We start from the raw sequence: 18,517 nt of genomic DNA on the forward strand, positions 1-18,517 counted from the left end.
TCTCAGTTCTGCAGCACAGATTCAGCATGTGCAGGTTTTATTTTTCTGTTATTTCTCACAGTTAATATTCCAAGCCATCTCTCAGAATGCTTTTAACTCTGAAGTAAAGAACTTAAAAGCAAAAGACATCGATGGGGGAAGGTTACAGATTACACCTGAGCATTCAGATCAATCATTTATAATTTGCTTTGGGGAAATCGTTCATAGTTTTGAAAACTTCCTCCAGGATTCTTCTCTACCTCCCCATCAGTACCCAATACATAATCACAATTAAGGATAGACACTTATAGCTGCCTTCATTATTGCATTCATTTATTCCAGTGGAGTTCTGAGGTACCTTTTCCGTTACAATACTTCTGGTATGCAGCACTTTTAAAATGTGCAAACAGTCCTTGGATTGTAGTTGGCCAAATGCTCTCAGTGGCCACCTTTTTATCTACGTACTGTATCTAATAAATTAGCCACTGAGTATATTTTCATGGTCTTCTGTTGCTGTAGCCCATCCATTTCAAGGTTCAACATGTTGTGCATTCAGAGATGATCTGCACACCACTGTTGTAACCCATGGTCATTTGAGTTACTGTCACCCTCCTGTCAGCTTGAACTTGTCTGGCCATAATCCTCTGACCAGACTCTCAATTACAAGGCATTTTTCGTCCGCAGAACTGCTGCTCACTGGATTTTTATTTTGGTTGTTTCTAGGTTGTTGTGTGTGAAAATCCCAGGAGATCAGAGTTTCTGAGATACTCAAACCACCCCATCTGGCACTGATAATTATTCCACGGTCAAAATCACTTAGATCACATTTCTTCCCACTTCTGATATTTGGCCTGAACAGCAACTGAACCTCTTGACCATGTCTGCGTGCTTTTATGAATTGAGTTGCTGCCACATAATTGGCTGATTAGATATTGCATTAACGAGCAGGTGTAACTAATAAAGTGGCCACTGACTGTATCTTACACTGATTCAGCATTTGGTGGCATATTGACAGTGTGTGCAGCCACTGCCAAATGGTGCCAGACACTTGAGTTTATTCCTGATCACCAGTATGGTCTGTGTGAAGGTTTCACAACAAACTTTGACAAACTTCTATAGATGCACAGTGCTGAGTATACTGATAGGTTGCATCACAAATTCATATAAAAGTGCCAATGCCCAGGAATGAAAAAATCAACAAAAAGAGTGGATACAGCCCAGTCCATCACAGGCAAAGCACTCCCCATTATTGAGCATATTTACAAGGAGAGCTGCCACAGGAAAGCAGCGTCCATCATCTATGTTTGAATTTCCCCATGGGAATGAATAAAGTATCTATCTATCTATCTATCTATGACCCCATCATCCAGGCCATGCTCTCTTGTCGCTACCACCATCAGCCAGAAGGTACCACATCACCAGGTTCAGGAACAGTTATTACCCTATAACCATCACCTCAACACTGAACTGACTCCACAACCTATAGGCTCATTTTCAAGGACTTTACAGCTCATGTTCTCAGTATTACTTATTCACTTTTTTTTAATTATTTGCACTATTAGTCCTTTCTTGCACATTGGTTATTAGTCAGTCTTTGTTATTTATAGTCTTTCATAAATTCTACTGTATTTCTTTATTTTCCGGTAAATACCTGGATGAAAGTGAATCTCGGGGTTGTATTTGGTGACATATATATATATATACTTTACTTTGACTTTTTCATGTTCTTCTTGTGACTGGGCTTCCTCCCACAGCCGAAAGGCAAACAGGTTGGGAGATTTATTTGGCCATTTGTAAATTGCCCTAAATGTTTGAGTGAAAGAATCTGGGGGAAATTGGTGAGAATTGGTAGATTAATTGGCCATTTGTACGCGCTGCATAATGTGTGAACTTTAGGGAGAGTTACTGAGAATGGGGAGAGATAAAAACGGGATTAATTTAGGATTAGCGCAAATGAGTGGTTGCTGGTCTGCATGGAGTCAGTAGGCCGAATGGCCTGTTTCCATGCTGTGTCTTTCTATTTCCCTATTTCTCAAGGTCAACTATCCTCGGCTTCCAGGCTTTGATCTCACTGGGTAACTTGGCACACCGTAGCTGTTGAAAACTGCAGTGGCTTGTATCAGCCTCATACATAAAACCTGACTTGCTCTCATTTTATCAACTTCTGCAATGGCAGAAAGTTATTTCTCTCATTCCACCAAAACAAAGGCTGTACAGTGACTCCCTTTGGTGAAGATTAAATCAGATACAGAACCAGGAACTCTTATTAAGTTACAGTCACACTTTGACCACAACAACTTGAATTGACATGGAATGTGGAGACTCACCACCAGGGATTTCACAGAGTGGAATAGTGTGACTGCATATACTGTTTGTTCGCAGAGTGAAAGGTTGCGGTCAAAAGTGCAGGGGAGGCATTTCAAAGCTGAGAGGGGTTTAACAAGAGAAGCTGGTTGAGCACTTGGCTGATCTCCCAGGGCTATGTTAGATGGTGTCAATCTGCGGTTTTGATTAATGTGCATTGTTGGCAAGAAGCACCAGGAATCCAACTGCTTATAGGCCGCACTTCATCTGATCTGGGAACACATATTGTCTGAGTGCCAAATGTAGGAGCTAAAATTCCTTTCCCAGCTCTGGTACCTCTCACCTCTAGGAACACAGGATACATTCCTTCCCCCTTTCCCTCTGTAGAACTGAATTGAAATACAGTATCAATAGGGAAGATGCCACAACAGTGCTACACAGACCACAAAGCTTTGAAAATCCACTAACAACACTGGCACACACACAAGTTAAGCTCTAATTTACATTAAGTCTTTTCTTACCTGATGCATCAGCCTTAACTTGGTGAAGTCTCTAGAAAGGAAGACAGCTGGCTCAAAACCTCTTCAGATATCTGCTGTCAGTGCAGTAGACTGCTAAGGGGTCCTGTACTGACGTAGGTACAGTATTTGGAAAGAGACACAGCGATACTTTCCCTTCATTCATCATCACTTCAAACATAATAAAACATCATTACTCATAATAATTCAAAAATCCATTATAATCATTGAATTACACTGGAAGCTTGCTATATGCCAGTGTTTCCCACTCCACTAAGCAGTGTGAACTTTGAAGGGCCTGATCTACATGAAAGACTTTGACTTATAATTCTTGTCCCTCTCTACACAACTTTATAAATCATCCCTGCTGGGAAAATAGCAGAGCAAAGCATTGGAACTTGCAGAGCAAATCCGATAGGTCAAGTGGCCTAATTCTGCTCCCATGTCTTATGAATTCCACAGAAATGCTTTAACTTAAAACTTACAGATGCAGAAGCTATAATATTTGTTTGTAATCTTGGAAATTTCAGAGTTCACCAAATGTGATTACCTCCCCATTAAGTATGCTTGTGTAATATCCATAGCACTAAGGTGCCAGGTGGTGACCATCTCCAACAAGAGAGAGCCTAGCCACCTTTGTTTGACATGCACTGGTACTGTCATGACTGAACGTGTCATGATCTACATTATGGACCAGTTAGTGCTCCTGCCGCACAGCTCCAGGAACCCAAATCTAGATAGATAGATAGATAGATAGATAGATACTTTATTCATCCCCATGGGGAAATTCAACTTTTTTTCCAATGTCCCATACACTTGTTGTAGCAAAACTAATTACATACAATACTTAACTCAGTAAAAAATATGATATGCATCTAAATCACTATCTCAAAAAGCATTAATAATAGCTTTTAAAAAGTTCTTAAGTCCTGGCGGTTGAATTGTAAAGCCTAATGGCATTGGGGAGTATTGACCTCTTCATCCTGTCTGAGGAGCATTGCATCGATAGTAACCTGTCGCTGAAACTGCTTCTCTGTCTCTGGATGGTGCTATGTAGAGGATGTTCAGAGTTTTCCATAATTGACCGTAGCCTACTCAGCGCCCTTCGCTCAGCTACCGATGTTAAACTCTCCAGTACTTTGCCCACGACAGAGCCCGCCTTCCTTACCAGCTTATTAAGACGTGAGGCGTCCCTCTTCTTAATGCTTCCTCCCCAACACGCCACCACAAAGAAGAGGGCGCTCTCCACAACTGACCTATAGAACATCTTCAGCATCTCACTACAGACATTGAATGACGCCAACCTTCTAAGGAAGTACAGTCGACTCTGTGCCTTCCTGCACAAGGCATCTGTGTTGGCAGTCCAGTCTAGCTTCTCGTCTAACTGTACTCCCAGATACTTGTAGGTCTTAACCTGCTCCACATATTCTCCATTAATGATCACTGGCTCCATATGAGGCCTAGATCTCCTAAAGTCCACCACCATCTCCTTGGTCTTGGTGATATTGAGACGCAGGTAGTTTGAGTTGCACCATATCACAAAGTCCTGTATCAGTTTCCTATACTCCTCCTCCTGTCCATTCCTGACACACCCCACTATGGCCGTGTCATCAGCGAACTTCTGCACATGGCAGGACTCCGAGTTATATTGGAAGTCTGATGTGTACAGGGTGAACAGGACCGGAGAGAGGAAATCTGATCGATTGCCCCCAGTGTGAAGTTTGCACATCCCTCCTGTGATCACCTATGTTTCTACAGATGATCTGGTGTCTGCTCCCATTCTGTTCCACCATGTAGAAGGCAAAAGTCAGGTATGTCAAAAGTTCACTTCTGCAGATGCGTGCACCTACAATTATCATCCACAAAACGGCTGACTTGATCATCACATCTGCCACATGAGATACTTTCTCCTTCTCCCATGGTGTATTGATACTATACTACAATTATTTATAGTCATAAAGTCGTGCAGTACAGAAACAGGCCCTTCAGACCATCATTCCCATGCTACCCATTGAACCTTCCTACACTAATCCCATTTATCCACTTTAGGTCCATGGCCTCACTTGCCTTGGTGATTCAAAAGATGTAGACATTTGCCTGGTCATAATCCAAGCCAGCAAAGTCAAGGTGACACACACAAAGTGATGGAGGAACTCAGCAGGCCAGGCAGCATCTTTGGAAAAGAGTACATTTGCAGTTTCGAGCTGAAACCCTTTTCTTGGCGCGAAATGTCGACTGTACTCTTTTTCCATTGATGCTGCCTGGCCTGCTGGGTTCCTCCAGCATTTTGTGTGTGTTGCTCGGATTTCCAGCATCTGCAGACTTTCTCGTTTGTGAAAGTCAAGATGTACTCCTGCACAGTAGAGTTTTGTCAGAAAGTCAAAGTGAACTACTTCATAATATAATTTTGACAGCTTAGTTATGTTTGACTGCGTTAAAAGTGGTGTTTGGTTGGTTTTGAGAGATCACTTTGAATCCTGGCATCGGTCAAATCTATATTTATTTTGCTTGAGATCTTGAACCCTGAGTGCATCACCTAATCTCAAAACAATATAACTTTCTTTAACAGAACGCCAAATGTGTCAGCCCCCTCCACATGCAGGTTGGTGCCAATGTGACCACCCAGGTAGGCCCTTATGCCTTTAAGATTCCGTACTCTATCAGGCAGAAGATCTGCACTAACTTGGATGCACCAAATACCCGGGGCAATGACTGGAGGCTGCTGGCACAGAAGCTGGGAGTTGACAGGTAAGAAGAAATTTACCTTAAAGCTTTGGACTAACAGTTGAAATAAGTGACCCTTTCTTCCCAGTCAATGAAGGATCTATTCCAGGACAGTGTAGAAAAAGGCCCTTCTCATCTGTTTCTCATTCAGTACACCCTTGGCTTCTAAGTTTGAAGCTACACTCCTGAGATTTGAGCACTGAAATTTCTTGTGATATTCCAGCGTATAAATGAGGAAATGCCGCACTGTTGGAGATGGTGTCTGTTGGGTGACGAATGAAACCCTGTCTGCACTCTCAGATTTTATTTTGTTTACTTATTTAGTGGCGCAGAGCAGGCCCGGCCTAACATGCTGCACTGCCTAGCAACCCACCTGTTTAAACCTAGTCTAGTCACAGGACAATTTACAATGACAAAATTGACCTATTAACCAGTACATCTTTGGAATGTGGGAGGAAACTGGAGCACCCGGATGAAACCCACGCGGACACGGGGGGAGCACGCAGGCGAGTTGAACTCTGAACTCCAATGCCCCCAAGCTGTAAAGGCGTCACACTAAGCGCTATGCTACAGTGGTGCCCCACCCCTACCATTACAGGTGACTGTCAAAGATCTCTTTGTACCATTTCAAAGAAGGAAAAGGAACTTACAACTGCCACAGTAGTCCATATGTCTCTGAAAATCAACTTAACTCAAGCCAGCTGGTACTATGAGCTTGCTGTTTAGGGGAATTTCTCTACATCAATTAGCTACTGGATTTCTTATATCTTCCTTATGGAAGAATATGCTTCATTCTTTGCTTAGTACACTTAGTAAAGGTTGAACTACTAAGTAAAAGCAGAAAATGGTAGTAGATAAACTGAGGTACAAAAGACTGCAGATGGTCCTTTGATGGCAGAAGGTATAGCCTAGCACAAAACACAAGGTGTTGGAGGAATTCAGTTGGTCAGACAGTATCTGTGGAGGGAAATTGACTGTCCGTGTTTCAAGTTGAGACTCTTCATCCGGACTGAGGGTCTCAACCTCACATGTTAACTGTCCATTTCCCTTCACAGATGCTGCTCAAATTGCTACATTCTTCCAGCATCTTCTTGTTTTTTTTTTGCTTTCTGAGTATTTAGCAAATGTATCTTGCACTGCTGAAGAGTGAGTCATGTTGTTTTTCCTTGTGCCTAGGTTTCTCACCTACTTTGCTACAAAAGTTAGCCCAACTGGAGTCATCTTAGATCTGTGGGAAGCCCAGAATCAGGACGACGGAGATATCAATTCCCTCGCCAGTGTCCTAGAGGAGATGGGCAAGAGCGACATGATGGTAGTCGTGACATCAGAAGAATGCTGAAGCACGAAAAATCTTGGCAACCATGTGATGAAACCCTTGCATCTATGGCAACTTGTTGTAGAAATCAGTTTGCTGCTCATCTGAGCATCTGGCAAATTAGGAAAGTAGTGTTTTTACAGAAGAGAGCAGTGCTTGTCATGTTCAATCTAGATGAAGCCTCTCTCCTATCCAAAGCTTTGGGCAGCTTGTAAAAGGTTAACAGTTTCTTAGGAAACGCATTTAATTTATTATCCATATCTTTGGATGCTTTTTTGTTTGCTCCTATATTGAAACTTTGTAAGAACCCACAGAGTTGTTTACATATATGGCAGATGTAGACATCACTCAAATCTGAATGCACATGTTGTACAAGAGAGATCCAGCTGAACAATCATAGGTGTTTAGGAGGAGGAAAATGATTCATAGATGCAGGCAGGCAGTGGTGTCACGGGACCATCCACTTGCAATTTATTACCTTGTGGCAAAGGAATATTCATTTCTTCAAGTTCGGAAGCAAACTTTGCCCAAATCACTGTGGGTTTCTCCCAGCTACTTTGGCAGAACACAAATCCACAAATCAAAGCTAAAACAAATTCAAAGTCAGTCAGTCTCTCTCTCTTTCTTCCTCTTTCTCTTCCCCCACCCTCCCCCTCTCCCTCTCTCCCTCCTTCTCACCCATCTCTCTCCTTCCATCCCTCTGCCCACCTCTCTCTCTCACCCCTCCCCCCCCTCTCTCTCTCCCCTCTCTGTCTCCACCCCCCCCCCCCCCCCCCCTGTTAGACATTGTCATTGACAAAACCCATGATGAAAATATTACCAGACTTGTTTCACATTGCCCTGTCTGGTTGTTTAGTGACAGTATTTAAATTGTGCGAGACAATGCAGACTAGTAGGATTTGTCAGGGTTTCTGCTAAGGTTAATCACCAGCATCTCTATGCTAAAACCCATCACTTCTAAATAACAGGAAACATTTATACATTAACTCTTGGTGTGCCTAACCAACCAACCTCTTTTCACTCACCATCCCATCTCCTGTTGAGTAAAGTGGGAACAGTTCCCAGCCTGTCTTCACAGAGTCAAGGCCATGTGTTGAAGACTGAAACAAAGCAATAGCCATTTGTCAAAGCAGCGTACCATCACCAGAAAAATGTCTCCAATACAAATTGTGCAATGTACCGGCAAAGGAAATTAAACTCATGTATAGCACCAGAGGATCTCAGCACAAACCAGAATGAATACGGGCTCCATGTTCTTAAAGTGTTATCATATTTTCACCATAATAAGGTATAGCCTTAGTATAATATTTTCTATCAAGAATTCAGATTTTGATCTTAATTTTAATCTGAATGTTAGCCAAGGCCTGGCATAGAAATATGAAACCCTCTGTGCTTTAATTGACACTGTCATTTGTCTCTTCCTTTAATAATAAGGGAAATTTCAGTAGGTGATATAATCATTTCTCTTGCCAACATCTCTGCTGCATCTCAGACCATTTCACTGAACCATAGAATGCCTCAGAACCAAACCAACTTCACTGAAGAGACTTGGGGGAACCATGAGTTTGTGGACATGAACACAGAAAATTGGAAGAATCCTTCGAGCCATTTTGAGCACCAATGATTGCTATCTTGAGCTAGCATTGGACTAAGTTAGCTAGAAGTACTTCACATGGGATGTAATCTTTGTGTGAACCATCCAAAGTACATAACCTGATGGTGGAATGACAACAAATGCCCAAGATAATTCCGTTCCAGAAATCATCAGGCGGCAAACTCTCCAAGGTTTCTTTCCCAGTCAACCACCAATGTAGGGCCAGTATCCAATGATGTCTTACTCCAAACTTGCCTTTAAATCAAACACTTTTGATCATTGTTAGGTGTCATTGTCACAAAGACATTCATCATGAACTCACAAAGACTCTCAGCAGTTGTAGCAGCGTCATTTCTGACATAGTTTTGAAATGTCTTCACTTGACTGAAAGGTTCAGCTAACCAGAGAGATAGATTGTGATGAATAAGGGAGTGTGTGATGCATTCTTGGTGCTGTGTTGGTGTCAACTGGATTGTGAATTCTCCAAGGGAGTACCATCAAAATTAGGTGCATTCCTTAAACATTTGCAGAATCTGCATATTGAGCTATTTTCCCCAAGATGTTTTAGACAAATGCATTTTAAGTGCATCATTGTGTGATGTTTTTAAATGATTACTTCAGAAACTCAGTTATTGGACATCCATGGTCAACGGTCTTCCTGCTTGTTGTCTAAGCAAATCAGAAGACCAATTTATCTGAAAGCATGCTCGTGTTTTGAAGAGCTGATGATTTTTCTGGATGTTACCACAAGCAATCCATGCAAAAAAGTCACTGGAGTGTTTTAAAACGTTGTTGAATTTCACATTTGATTGCTCTCCCTAACAACTCAGCTTCCAAAATTCAGTTTTATTGACTTCAGTGGAAACAAAGTTGAATTTATATCTCAAATATGCTATTCTTTTAACTTTCTCTTAAAAATCTTTTTTTTAATTAAAGAAAATATATCAGAGGTGGGGTGGTGGGCAAAGCTGTTTGGCAAGACATGATGGAAGGTCAGGTGATGTAAAATCCAGGAAAGGCCCAACACAAGATGGCAGCCTAAATTTAGAAGAACCTTGGAATTAATTAGCCACCTCCCTACATCCAGTGTGAGCCAAAAACCAGCAAAATCACACACTCCTTTTTGATGCTCTGAGTACTTGATATCAGTGCACTGGGGTGATCTTTGAAAAGAAAATTGCAAAATGTCGCTTTCGATGACTATACATAGTTTTTATAAAATTATAATGAGCCACCTGCGACAGCTCATGCAATCCACTTACAGAGAGATGTAATCATGACTTGGATTAATGTAAATTCACTTATCTCTGAGGGAGGTTGGCACTAACTTTTAGAAGGCTGTGGTCAGCAATTTTTTTCAGTATTCATTGATTAAGAACAGCTAAAGGTGTTTTAACAAAGAGTTGTCCTCTTTCTTTTCTCACATATAAGGGGTATCATTATACCAACAGGTTAGCAAAATAGTGCTTTCATATCTTTCATTCACTCCAAGTGCTATGCAAGTTTATAGAATTAATTCATTTGCAGACATATCGCAGTGCTTCTGTTTGTTACATACATCTTTCATATTTATATGTATAGAAATTGCTGGAATCTATTCCTCTGTCCCTTTTCATGTATTTGTTCATTCTGTAAACTATCGATTGTAAATAAGTTTAGCGTTCCTATTGTAACAAATTAATTTTTATGCAATAAATTATATTTCCTAGTTTAATGAATCAAACATTGCAATTTTTTGTAATCCTGATATGTCATTGTAACACGTAGCACATCCAGGTTAGATTTACTTCTCTGTGCTGTCTTAACTCACGGGAATCAGTATCCTAGTAACCAAATGAAAAGAGGAAGCTTAGCCTGATTGTAGTGATGAGTAGTCTGCCCAGAGTGAATAGCAGGAAGCACTTCCCTTTATGGAGGTGTTGAGAACTAGAAGCCACAGGAATGAAATAAGGACAAAGAGGATTAAGAAAAATATGAAGAAAATATTTTTTACACTGCTTGCAGTTGGGATCTGGAAGGCTTTTTATGCAGATTTGGTGGAGGTAGGTTCCACTGAGGTCTTCAAGAGGAAATTAGGTAAATGCAGTACTGTGCAAAAGTCTTAGGTACATATATATATATAGCTAGGACGCCTAAGAATTTTGCACAGTACTGTAATAATTTTATGTATTGCACTGTACCAAAAAAAATAAATTTCATGACATTAGTGATATTAAACCTGATTCTGATACTCTATTGTGGACTGAGGGTGGGAAGGGGACAATTATGGTTGAGGAAATGGAAGGACTGGGAAGCACCAGGAAGACATTCTGTAATGATTAATAAACCAATTGTTTGGAATCAAGTGACCTCGCCTAGTCTCTCAAGTCTGGATGTGTCTGTAGGTATGTGGATAGAGAGTCTTTGGAGAGATCTGACCCAAGCACATGTAAAGATTAGCTTTATTTCTCACATGCACATCATATCAGAGTGGAAGACTCTCAATGACCAACACAGTCCAAGGATGTGTTGGGGGCAGCCCGCAAGTGTTGGCATGCTTCTGGTAGCACCCTAACCCATAAGTCTTTGGACTGTGGGAGGAAACTGAAACTCCTGGAGGAAACCCATGTGGACACGGGGAGATAGTGCAAGTTCCTTGCAGACAGTAAACACAGTTTGCTGATGCTAACCACTACACTAAATGGGACTAGCTCAAGTAAGTATCTTAGGCATCACAGAGGTTAGATGGAAAGGCTTGTTTTGGTGTTGCATTATTCTGTGACACAAATTATGACTAAGTAACCTCATGTGCCAAAACCATTCAATGATAATACTAAGCTAACAATTAAGAGACCTTGTCTAATGAATATGTAAGTCTACAATCTAAAAGATGAAGAACTTATGTGAGTATGAATTGAACAGTTGCCTGTAGTAATGGATTGTTGTAAAAATTCTCTGATCCACTTAGGGGGTGAGATAGAGTCATAGAACACTACAGCACTGAAACAGGCCCTCAGCCCATCTAATCCATGCTGAACTATTAATCTGCCTAGTCCCGTCAATCTGCACCTGGGCCATAGTCCTCCATACCCCTCCCATCCATGTACCTATCCAAGTTTCTCAAAAATATTAAAATCAAACCGGCATCCACTACTTTCACTGGCAGATCTTTCCACAGTCTCACCACCCTCTGAGTGACGAAGTTCCCCTTAAACAGTTTACCTTTCATCCTTAGACCTCTAGTTCTATTTTCACCCAACCTCAATGGAAAATGCCTTTTCTACATTTACCCTACTTATACCCATCATAATTTTGTATACCTCTATCAAATCTCCCACCTTTCCCTATAACTCAGGTCCTCAAGTCCCTGCAGCATTCTTGTAAGTTTTTTCTGCACTCTTTCAATCTTATTGACAGTCTTTCCTCTAGGTAGCTGACCAGAATTGCACACAATAAGACCAATGCCTTCTAAAACTTCAATGTACCATCCCAACTCAATACTTTGATTTATGAAGGCCAATATGCCAAACATTTTATGACCTTATCTACTTATGACACTACTTTCAAGGAATTATGATGGTCTAGTGATCTTTTCTGGACAGCTGAAGAACCTCAACAATAAAGTTGACTCCTATCCACTTTCTGAAATGGATCATCAAGACACTCAGTTTCATCAAGTCTATATTCACTGCAGGAGTACCTTCACCACACGGACTGAAAAGGCAGGTCAATACTACTTTCTTGGTTGGGGACTGACTTGAATGTTGCTATTGTCAATTATATCACATTCTATGAGTACAAAATTACCTACAATAATATTCTTAGTAAAACTAATTGGAGTTGTCGTGTCAACATCAGTGAGTTGAGTTTAAGGTACATATCAGCTATGATTTAACTGAGTAATAGTATAGTGTCATGGCCTCTTCCTGTCCTGAACTCTAATACAACAAAATGATTCTTTATCACTTTGAGAGCTGTTAAATTGCACCATATTCACACAATCACCTCTGCTCAGGTTGTGATCATCACTGGTACATATTTATTATTAGTTGAAAAGGTGGTGGTGATTGCCTCTGGAATTGCTGCACTTTGCATGTTGAAGGTACCCTTTCTCCCCCTCACAGTGCGAGTACCTGGATTATAATCCAGCAACAATGAAGGAATGTCCCTTATAGTTCTCCAAGATTTCTGTCATCCAGTTCCGGCCTCTTCTTCATCCTTCAATAAAATATTCCCCCACTAGCATCCAATGTCCAGACCATCAGAATGACATCCTGTATTCCTCTAACCCCTCCCGTCATAATGATTGTTAAGACTTGCATCTAAGCCATCTTTTGTGCTGTTAGACTCAAATTTTTCCAATAATTCTCTGCTTGAGATCAAAGTTCAAAGTAAGTTTATTATCAAGGTGCATATATGTCACCATATACTACCCTGAGATTCATTTTCTTGCAGGAATTCAGAGTAGAACAAATTAATACAATAGAATCAGAGAAGCTACACAGAAAGACTTAACAAACACCGTGCAGCAGAAGACAAACAACAATATCATCAATCTGTCTTTGATGATAGATGCTGCTTCCTTGTATAGTAGATGTGCTCAATGGTGGGGAGGACGTTTTCTATGCTAGATGTTTGACTAGGTTAAAGATAAATGCAAGTTATTGATGTACTGTAGCTTTAGTCCAAGATGATGGACATGTGGATCAGTTTTCAGTGGTGGAGCATAATCCCATTATTGTTCTTGCTTATCCAGGGGCTGATCCCACAGTTGATGTATAGTTCCTTGGCTCACTATAGATACTCAGAAACCCAACAGCATGAAAACTCTGCTGCATAAAAAACACCAAAGGATTCTGCCAGTCAGATTGAAAGACATAAATTAATCAGCAACTTGTGTGCAAGGTCCTTTCTGACCGAAGGGTAGAACTTCATCCTTGGTCAGTAATCAGCATGTTTAGTCCACCAGCAGATACTGCTTGTTCTCAGATTGGTTCCCTTCTAAAAGCTGCCCAACACACTGTAGCATCTATGATGTATAAGTGACAGGAGATTAATTCTGTTCCATTTTTTAACAATGTTTACAGATTAAGGATATGGAACACCCAAGATAAAATAAAACTCTTGTCTAGCAATTTTGAGGCTTCACTGGTGCTGAACTCGCAGATTTTCTGGATAATTGGATGTTGTTCCAGGAATGCTCGATCATATTTTTAAATGTTAAGATAACAATTTTTAAAATGTATTATCTTTAAACTTACCGGGACTGTGTTACTCATGCTCCCTTTAAAACAAGGTGCCGGTAAGTTTAAAGAGAAAATTGGAAACAGAACTAGGGTGAGTTTCAGAAGTTTCTCAAGACAGCAAAAAACAGAAAGTACAGAAATCAGGGCCCCAATGAATGGGAGGGAATGTGGGAAGTGGGTTCCTAATGAGTGGACCAGAAGCAGGAGTACCATTCATCAAGTGAAGAACCAGTGGAATGGGAGCAAGAACTAGGCCCTGGTGAGCGAACAGGGGAACTTGGTGTAGGTGAGTGGATGGGGAAGCTGGCCAAAGTTACCTGGGGAATCACTGATAGTTAATGGTGCCCTTTGAAGAGCATCAGTTTAGGCACCTACACCTGGCCATTTGCCACAATGTCTCTTTCAATAGAGTCAAATGCCGACCCAATTATCCTCAATTGTTGCATTTTAAGATGGCTCTTGTTGTTGGCCCTCTAGTTCTGGTTAATTGTTGGAGGACATTTTGTGTGACCATTGCTGGTGGAGCTATAGGCAATAAGGACAGTTTATATCAACTCCTACTTGGATGGTGTCAGTTATTGACTGGCTAATCCTGAAATTTATTTCTTCAACGTGTGCACAATTTGAGGTTACATCAAATGTGTATCCACAGTGGAAAACAAGGTTTTTTTTGGATATTTATTGGGGTTGATCAATTATTCAGCTGGTAAACATCTTCTTAAATATATAGACAAAACCATAGGTCTTACTTTTGAATCTTTCCATTCTTTCAAACCTTGTATCAAAGTTTCTCTGTTAGTGTTGGCTGGGGGGAGGAATGTTGATCAGGGCAGTGTGTTGAGGATATTAGCTCAGTGGATGTGTTGTCTCACCCCTAGGTCAGATAGTGGTCCATTTAATCCCATGAAGATATTGATTGACTGCCCAAGGCAGTATTACAAGAGTATTGCATTGTCAAAGTTGGATCTTCTTGGATGAAGCAGAGATACCATCATTCCTCCAAGCAGGCTGTAGAAGTCACAACTGCAATGTCCAACACAGGCCAGCCACTTTCCACACATAACAACAATGTAATAACAATTGTGATGATGGTTGGGGAATAAACATTGGCCAGGACACCTGCTCTTCTTTGAAGTATCATGGAATCATAAAGTCCTACAGCCTATTATGACCATCAAGCACCCATCTCTCTTCATTCCATGTACCAGTGTTACCAGTGTTTGGTCAATAATCCCTTGGTGGTTTGACTGCTGGTCTACAATTCTGTTCCTTCTTCTATAGATACTGCCCAACTTGTTGTATCTTTCCAGCACTTCCTGAACTGGACAACCTTGGGCTTCCTTTCCTCTTACAGCTCTTACCAACTTTAAAGCTGATGGGCTGGCTCCCAGCTCTGTACCTCATCTGGCCAATATTTATTCCTCAGCCAACACCACAAGGTTAAGACTCCTTCATCAGAACTGGAAAAGTGACAAAAAATTGTGTTTCAAATTGCAGAGATGGGGAGAGGACAGAATGGAGAGGTGGAGGAATAACGTGACAGGATAAGAATTACTTTATAAACTCACAGAAACAGAACAGGAAAAGGAACAGTGAAACAGGAAGATATAGCTATACATTCAAAGTCCTCCATACTCGAGGTTGATTTTAACAATTTCAGATGATCACTAAGTTTTTCATCTCTCTCCACGAATGTGGTTGGACTTTCTGTTTTACAGTGTTCCTTGTCTCATTCCATTGTCTCTAACTCAACTTTTAAAAGAATTGACCATTATTGCCTGCAACCAATTGAAGATATGCCCTCTGTTCTCTTCACCCATTCTCCTTCACTGTAACTTAAAAGAGTTAAAAGTTTTCCCACTTTTCCATTTCTGACGAAGACTCTTTGACCCAGAACATGGAATCTGTTTCTTTCCCCTTGTTTATTGCTTAACCTGGTGATTGCCTCCAGCATCTTCTGATTTTTTTTTTTGATTCAGATTATCTTGTTTTTGCCAGACAATGTTGCAATAACCAAGCCTCTGTTCTTTCTCCGCATCCAGCTTATGATTGCCTCTAAGATTCCTACAGTACGGGCTCTTGTCAATTTACCTGCAGACAAACACACCTTCAATGTCATATCAATCATTACAGTCTTGCCTTTGTTTAGAAAAGATGATTAGAATCCAATAATCTACAGTTTTATTCCTGCAAGGAAAAATATCATTCTGTCATGTATCTTGTATACAGAGAATGGGAGATTACCTTGTGAAGTATTATATACTGTACATTAAAAAAAACTCCCTTGCTTTAAATGCACACAGAAGCCTCAGGACCCACGCCACCAGGTTCAGGAACAGTTATTACCTCTCAACAATCAGGCTCCTGAATCAGAAAGGATAACTCCACTCATTCCAACACCAAACAGTTTCTCAATATTTCATTGCTTATTTATTTATTATTACTATTTTGATTGTTTTCTTTTGTTTCTTTGTAGGTGCTGCAAATGCCCACAGGAAAATGGATCTCAGGGTTGTATATAATGGCATATATGTACTTTGATAATAAATTTATTTAGAACTTTGAGCTTTCTGAACTTTCTTCTCCCTGGGGCCTGATACACAATATCTGCACCATTAAACCATTTAATGCATATTGTCTGAGATCAATGGGAAATACTCACCACCTCGTCTATATCTCCCCAATTCCCAATTGTTATTTCCACAGAATTTTCCCTTTAAACATACGATACTTCTTAATAAAAAGGCAATAGAAACAATAACAGCAACACACACAAGATGCTGGAGGAACTCAGCAAGCCAGGTAGCATCAATGGAAAAGAGTTCAGTCCTGATGAAAGGTCTCAGCCCAAAACGTCAACTGTTTACACTTTTCCATAGATGTTGCATGACCTGCTTAGTTCCTCCAGGATTTCCAGCATCTGCAGGTGTGATTGGAGAAACAATAACAGCCTGTATTTGCATGACACCTTTTGTTTTTTGGATAAATGTCTTCTGGCACGTCACAAACGTGACAATTTTGGATGTCAAAATTGGAACAGCGACCAAGATGGAAATGCTTGAGTGGTTGTACTTTTAAAAATAGATGCTTCAGGGTGCATGTTGAATAAGAGCAGAACAGAGAGGTTTAGGGACAGAATTTCAGAGTTTAGAGACCAATAAGACTCATATGAATCAACAAATGATGAAGGAATGAAAAGAGGGCAGAATTGGAAAAGTGCAGATTTGTTGGAAGACTGATTAGGATTTGGGAGATTAGAATGTGGTTTGTAGTGTACAACACCTTTCGGAAGGACTTAGTTGTTTATGACAAACACCTATTATCTACCTGGGAGGAAGTGCAGATTCTCTTACAATTTTTACATCAGTCCTGGTCACAACAACTTCAGATGTTTCCAAAATAACTGGGCTAGGCCAATAAGGCAGCATAGCAGCGTAGAGGGTAGCATGCTAGTGTAGTAGTTAGCGTAATGTTTTATAGTGCCACTGATCAGAAAATCAGGGTTCAATTTCCTCTGATGTCTGTAAGAAGTTTGCATGTTCTCCCTGTGACTGTGTGGGTTTCCTCTCACATTCTGAAGACGTACCGGTTAGTGTTAATAAGATGTGGGCTTGCGGTGTGCTGCCAACACAGCCTTGGATGGCTGGTTGTTGAAGGAAGCGATGCATTTCACTATATGCCTTGTTGTTTTGATCTACCTGTGACAAATAAGGATGATCTTATCTTTAGGAGGCAGCCCCACATTATGCTGCAAACCTTACACCTGATCCTTTTGGGTCAATAATGTCTGGAATTCTTGCACCCCAGGGTCAATATGTGACCTAAGTGCAGTAAGAGACATTAATGCCACTGGAGAACATTAGCCACCTCTCCTTTTACCCTCTAAGCCAGGCAGCATCCTCAGAAGCCTGTTCTGCTTCCTCTCTATAGCCTCCCCATCCTTCCTATAATGGAGTGTTTAGAACTAAATGTAAATCATATAGTAGGTGGTTCTTCCTGTATCACATTATGCTCTCCACATTGAACCAGGTTTGTTTCCCTGGCTTAGTAGTTCTGGTAGGGGGAAGGATATGCTGGGTGACAAGATTATAGTGTGCATTTCTGGTCCACAGCATCTCAGGAAGCCTAGTTTTGAGCTGTCATATCCGTTTTGAGTCTACCCCATGTAGCACACTTGCGGTACCGTATGATGGAGGGTGGCCTCAGTGTGAAGTCCTCAACACGATGATGCGATGGTCACTTCTACCTGTGCTGATGAGCGTGACACAGGTGTTCAGAGTGACAGAGGAATTTGAAAGAGTTTGTGACACATACGGAGCATAGGTTAAGCCTTGACGCAACACGTTCTTGAATCTGTACGCTGATTGACATTGTGAAGAGACTCTGACTAAGGGGAATCTGAACTTTACTGCATTATATTTACCCCATGAGTTGCCAGGATGTATTTTTTAAATCATACAATAAAATCTATATACCTTAATAGAGACTCAGCTCTAGTCTCGTTAATGTATTATAGGGTTCTCTATTATAAAGGCTTATACGTACAGCAGGAAAGAGACAAACAGCTGGTGTTGGATTTTGGTTATAATGTAAGAATAGTACAAATTATTCCACAAAAGTCAGTGAAATGGTGTGCTTTAGTGATCTTGATTGGGAGTTAAATACTGGCCAAGCCATCAGGGAGAATTTCCTTGCTCTTCTTTGAAATAATGGCTTGGAATCTTTTAAATCTATGTACAATTAGAAAAGCAACAGATGGCTTTTATTGAGCTATATGAAGTCTGAAGACAATGTGTAAATTGATTGTGTACCGCTGATTACTTCTGAGATTATGCAAGCACAGTGGACTTCAGCTGGA

The 18,517-nt window shown here is 40.7% G+C and overlaps 1 protein-coding gene across 1 annotated transcript in view; it reads left to right on the plus strand.

Annotated features, from left to right (window-relative positions):
• The window catches only part of LOC140714275 (netrin receptor UNC5B-a-like), a 314,021-nt gene extending 303,864 nt beyond the window's left edge, over positions 1 to 10,157 (plus strand). Inside the window, exons 16-17 of the mRNA XM_073025353.1 lie at positions 5,371 to 5,549; positions 6,702 to 10,157. Coding sequence (XP_072881454.1) covers positions 5,371 to 5,549; positions 6,702 to 6,864 — 342 coding nt within the window. The 3' untranslated portion in view covers positions 6,865 to 10,157. The remainder of the gene's footprint in view (positions 1 to 5,370; positions 5,550 to 6,701) is intronic.
• Positions 10,158 to 18,517: the final 8,360 nt, after the last annotated feature.

This window comes from Hemitrygon akajei, chromosome 21 (genome assembly GCF_048418815.1).
Source record: "Hemitrygon akajei chromosome 21, sHemAka1.3, whole genome shotgun sequence".
Lineage (NCBI taxonomy): Eukaryota > Metazoa > Chordata > Chondrichthyes > Myliobatiformes > Dasyatidae > Hemitrygon > Hemitrygon akajei.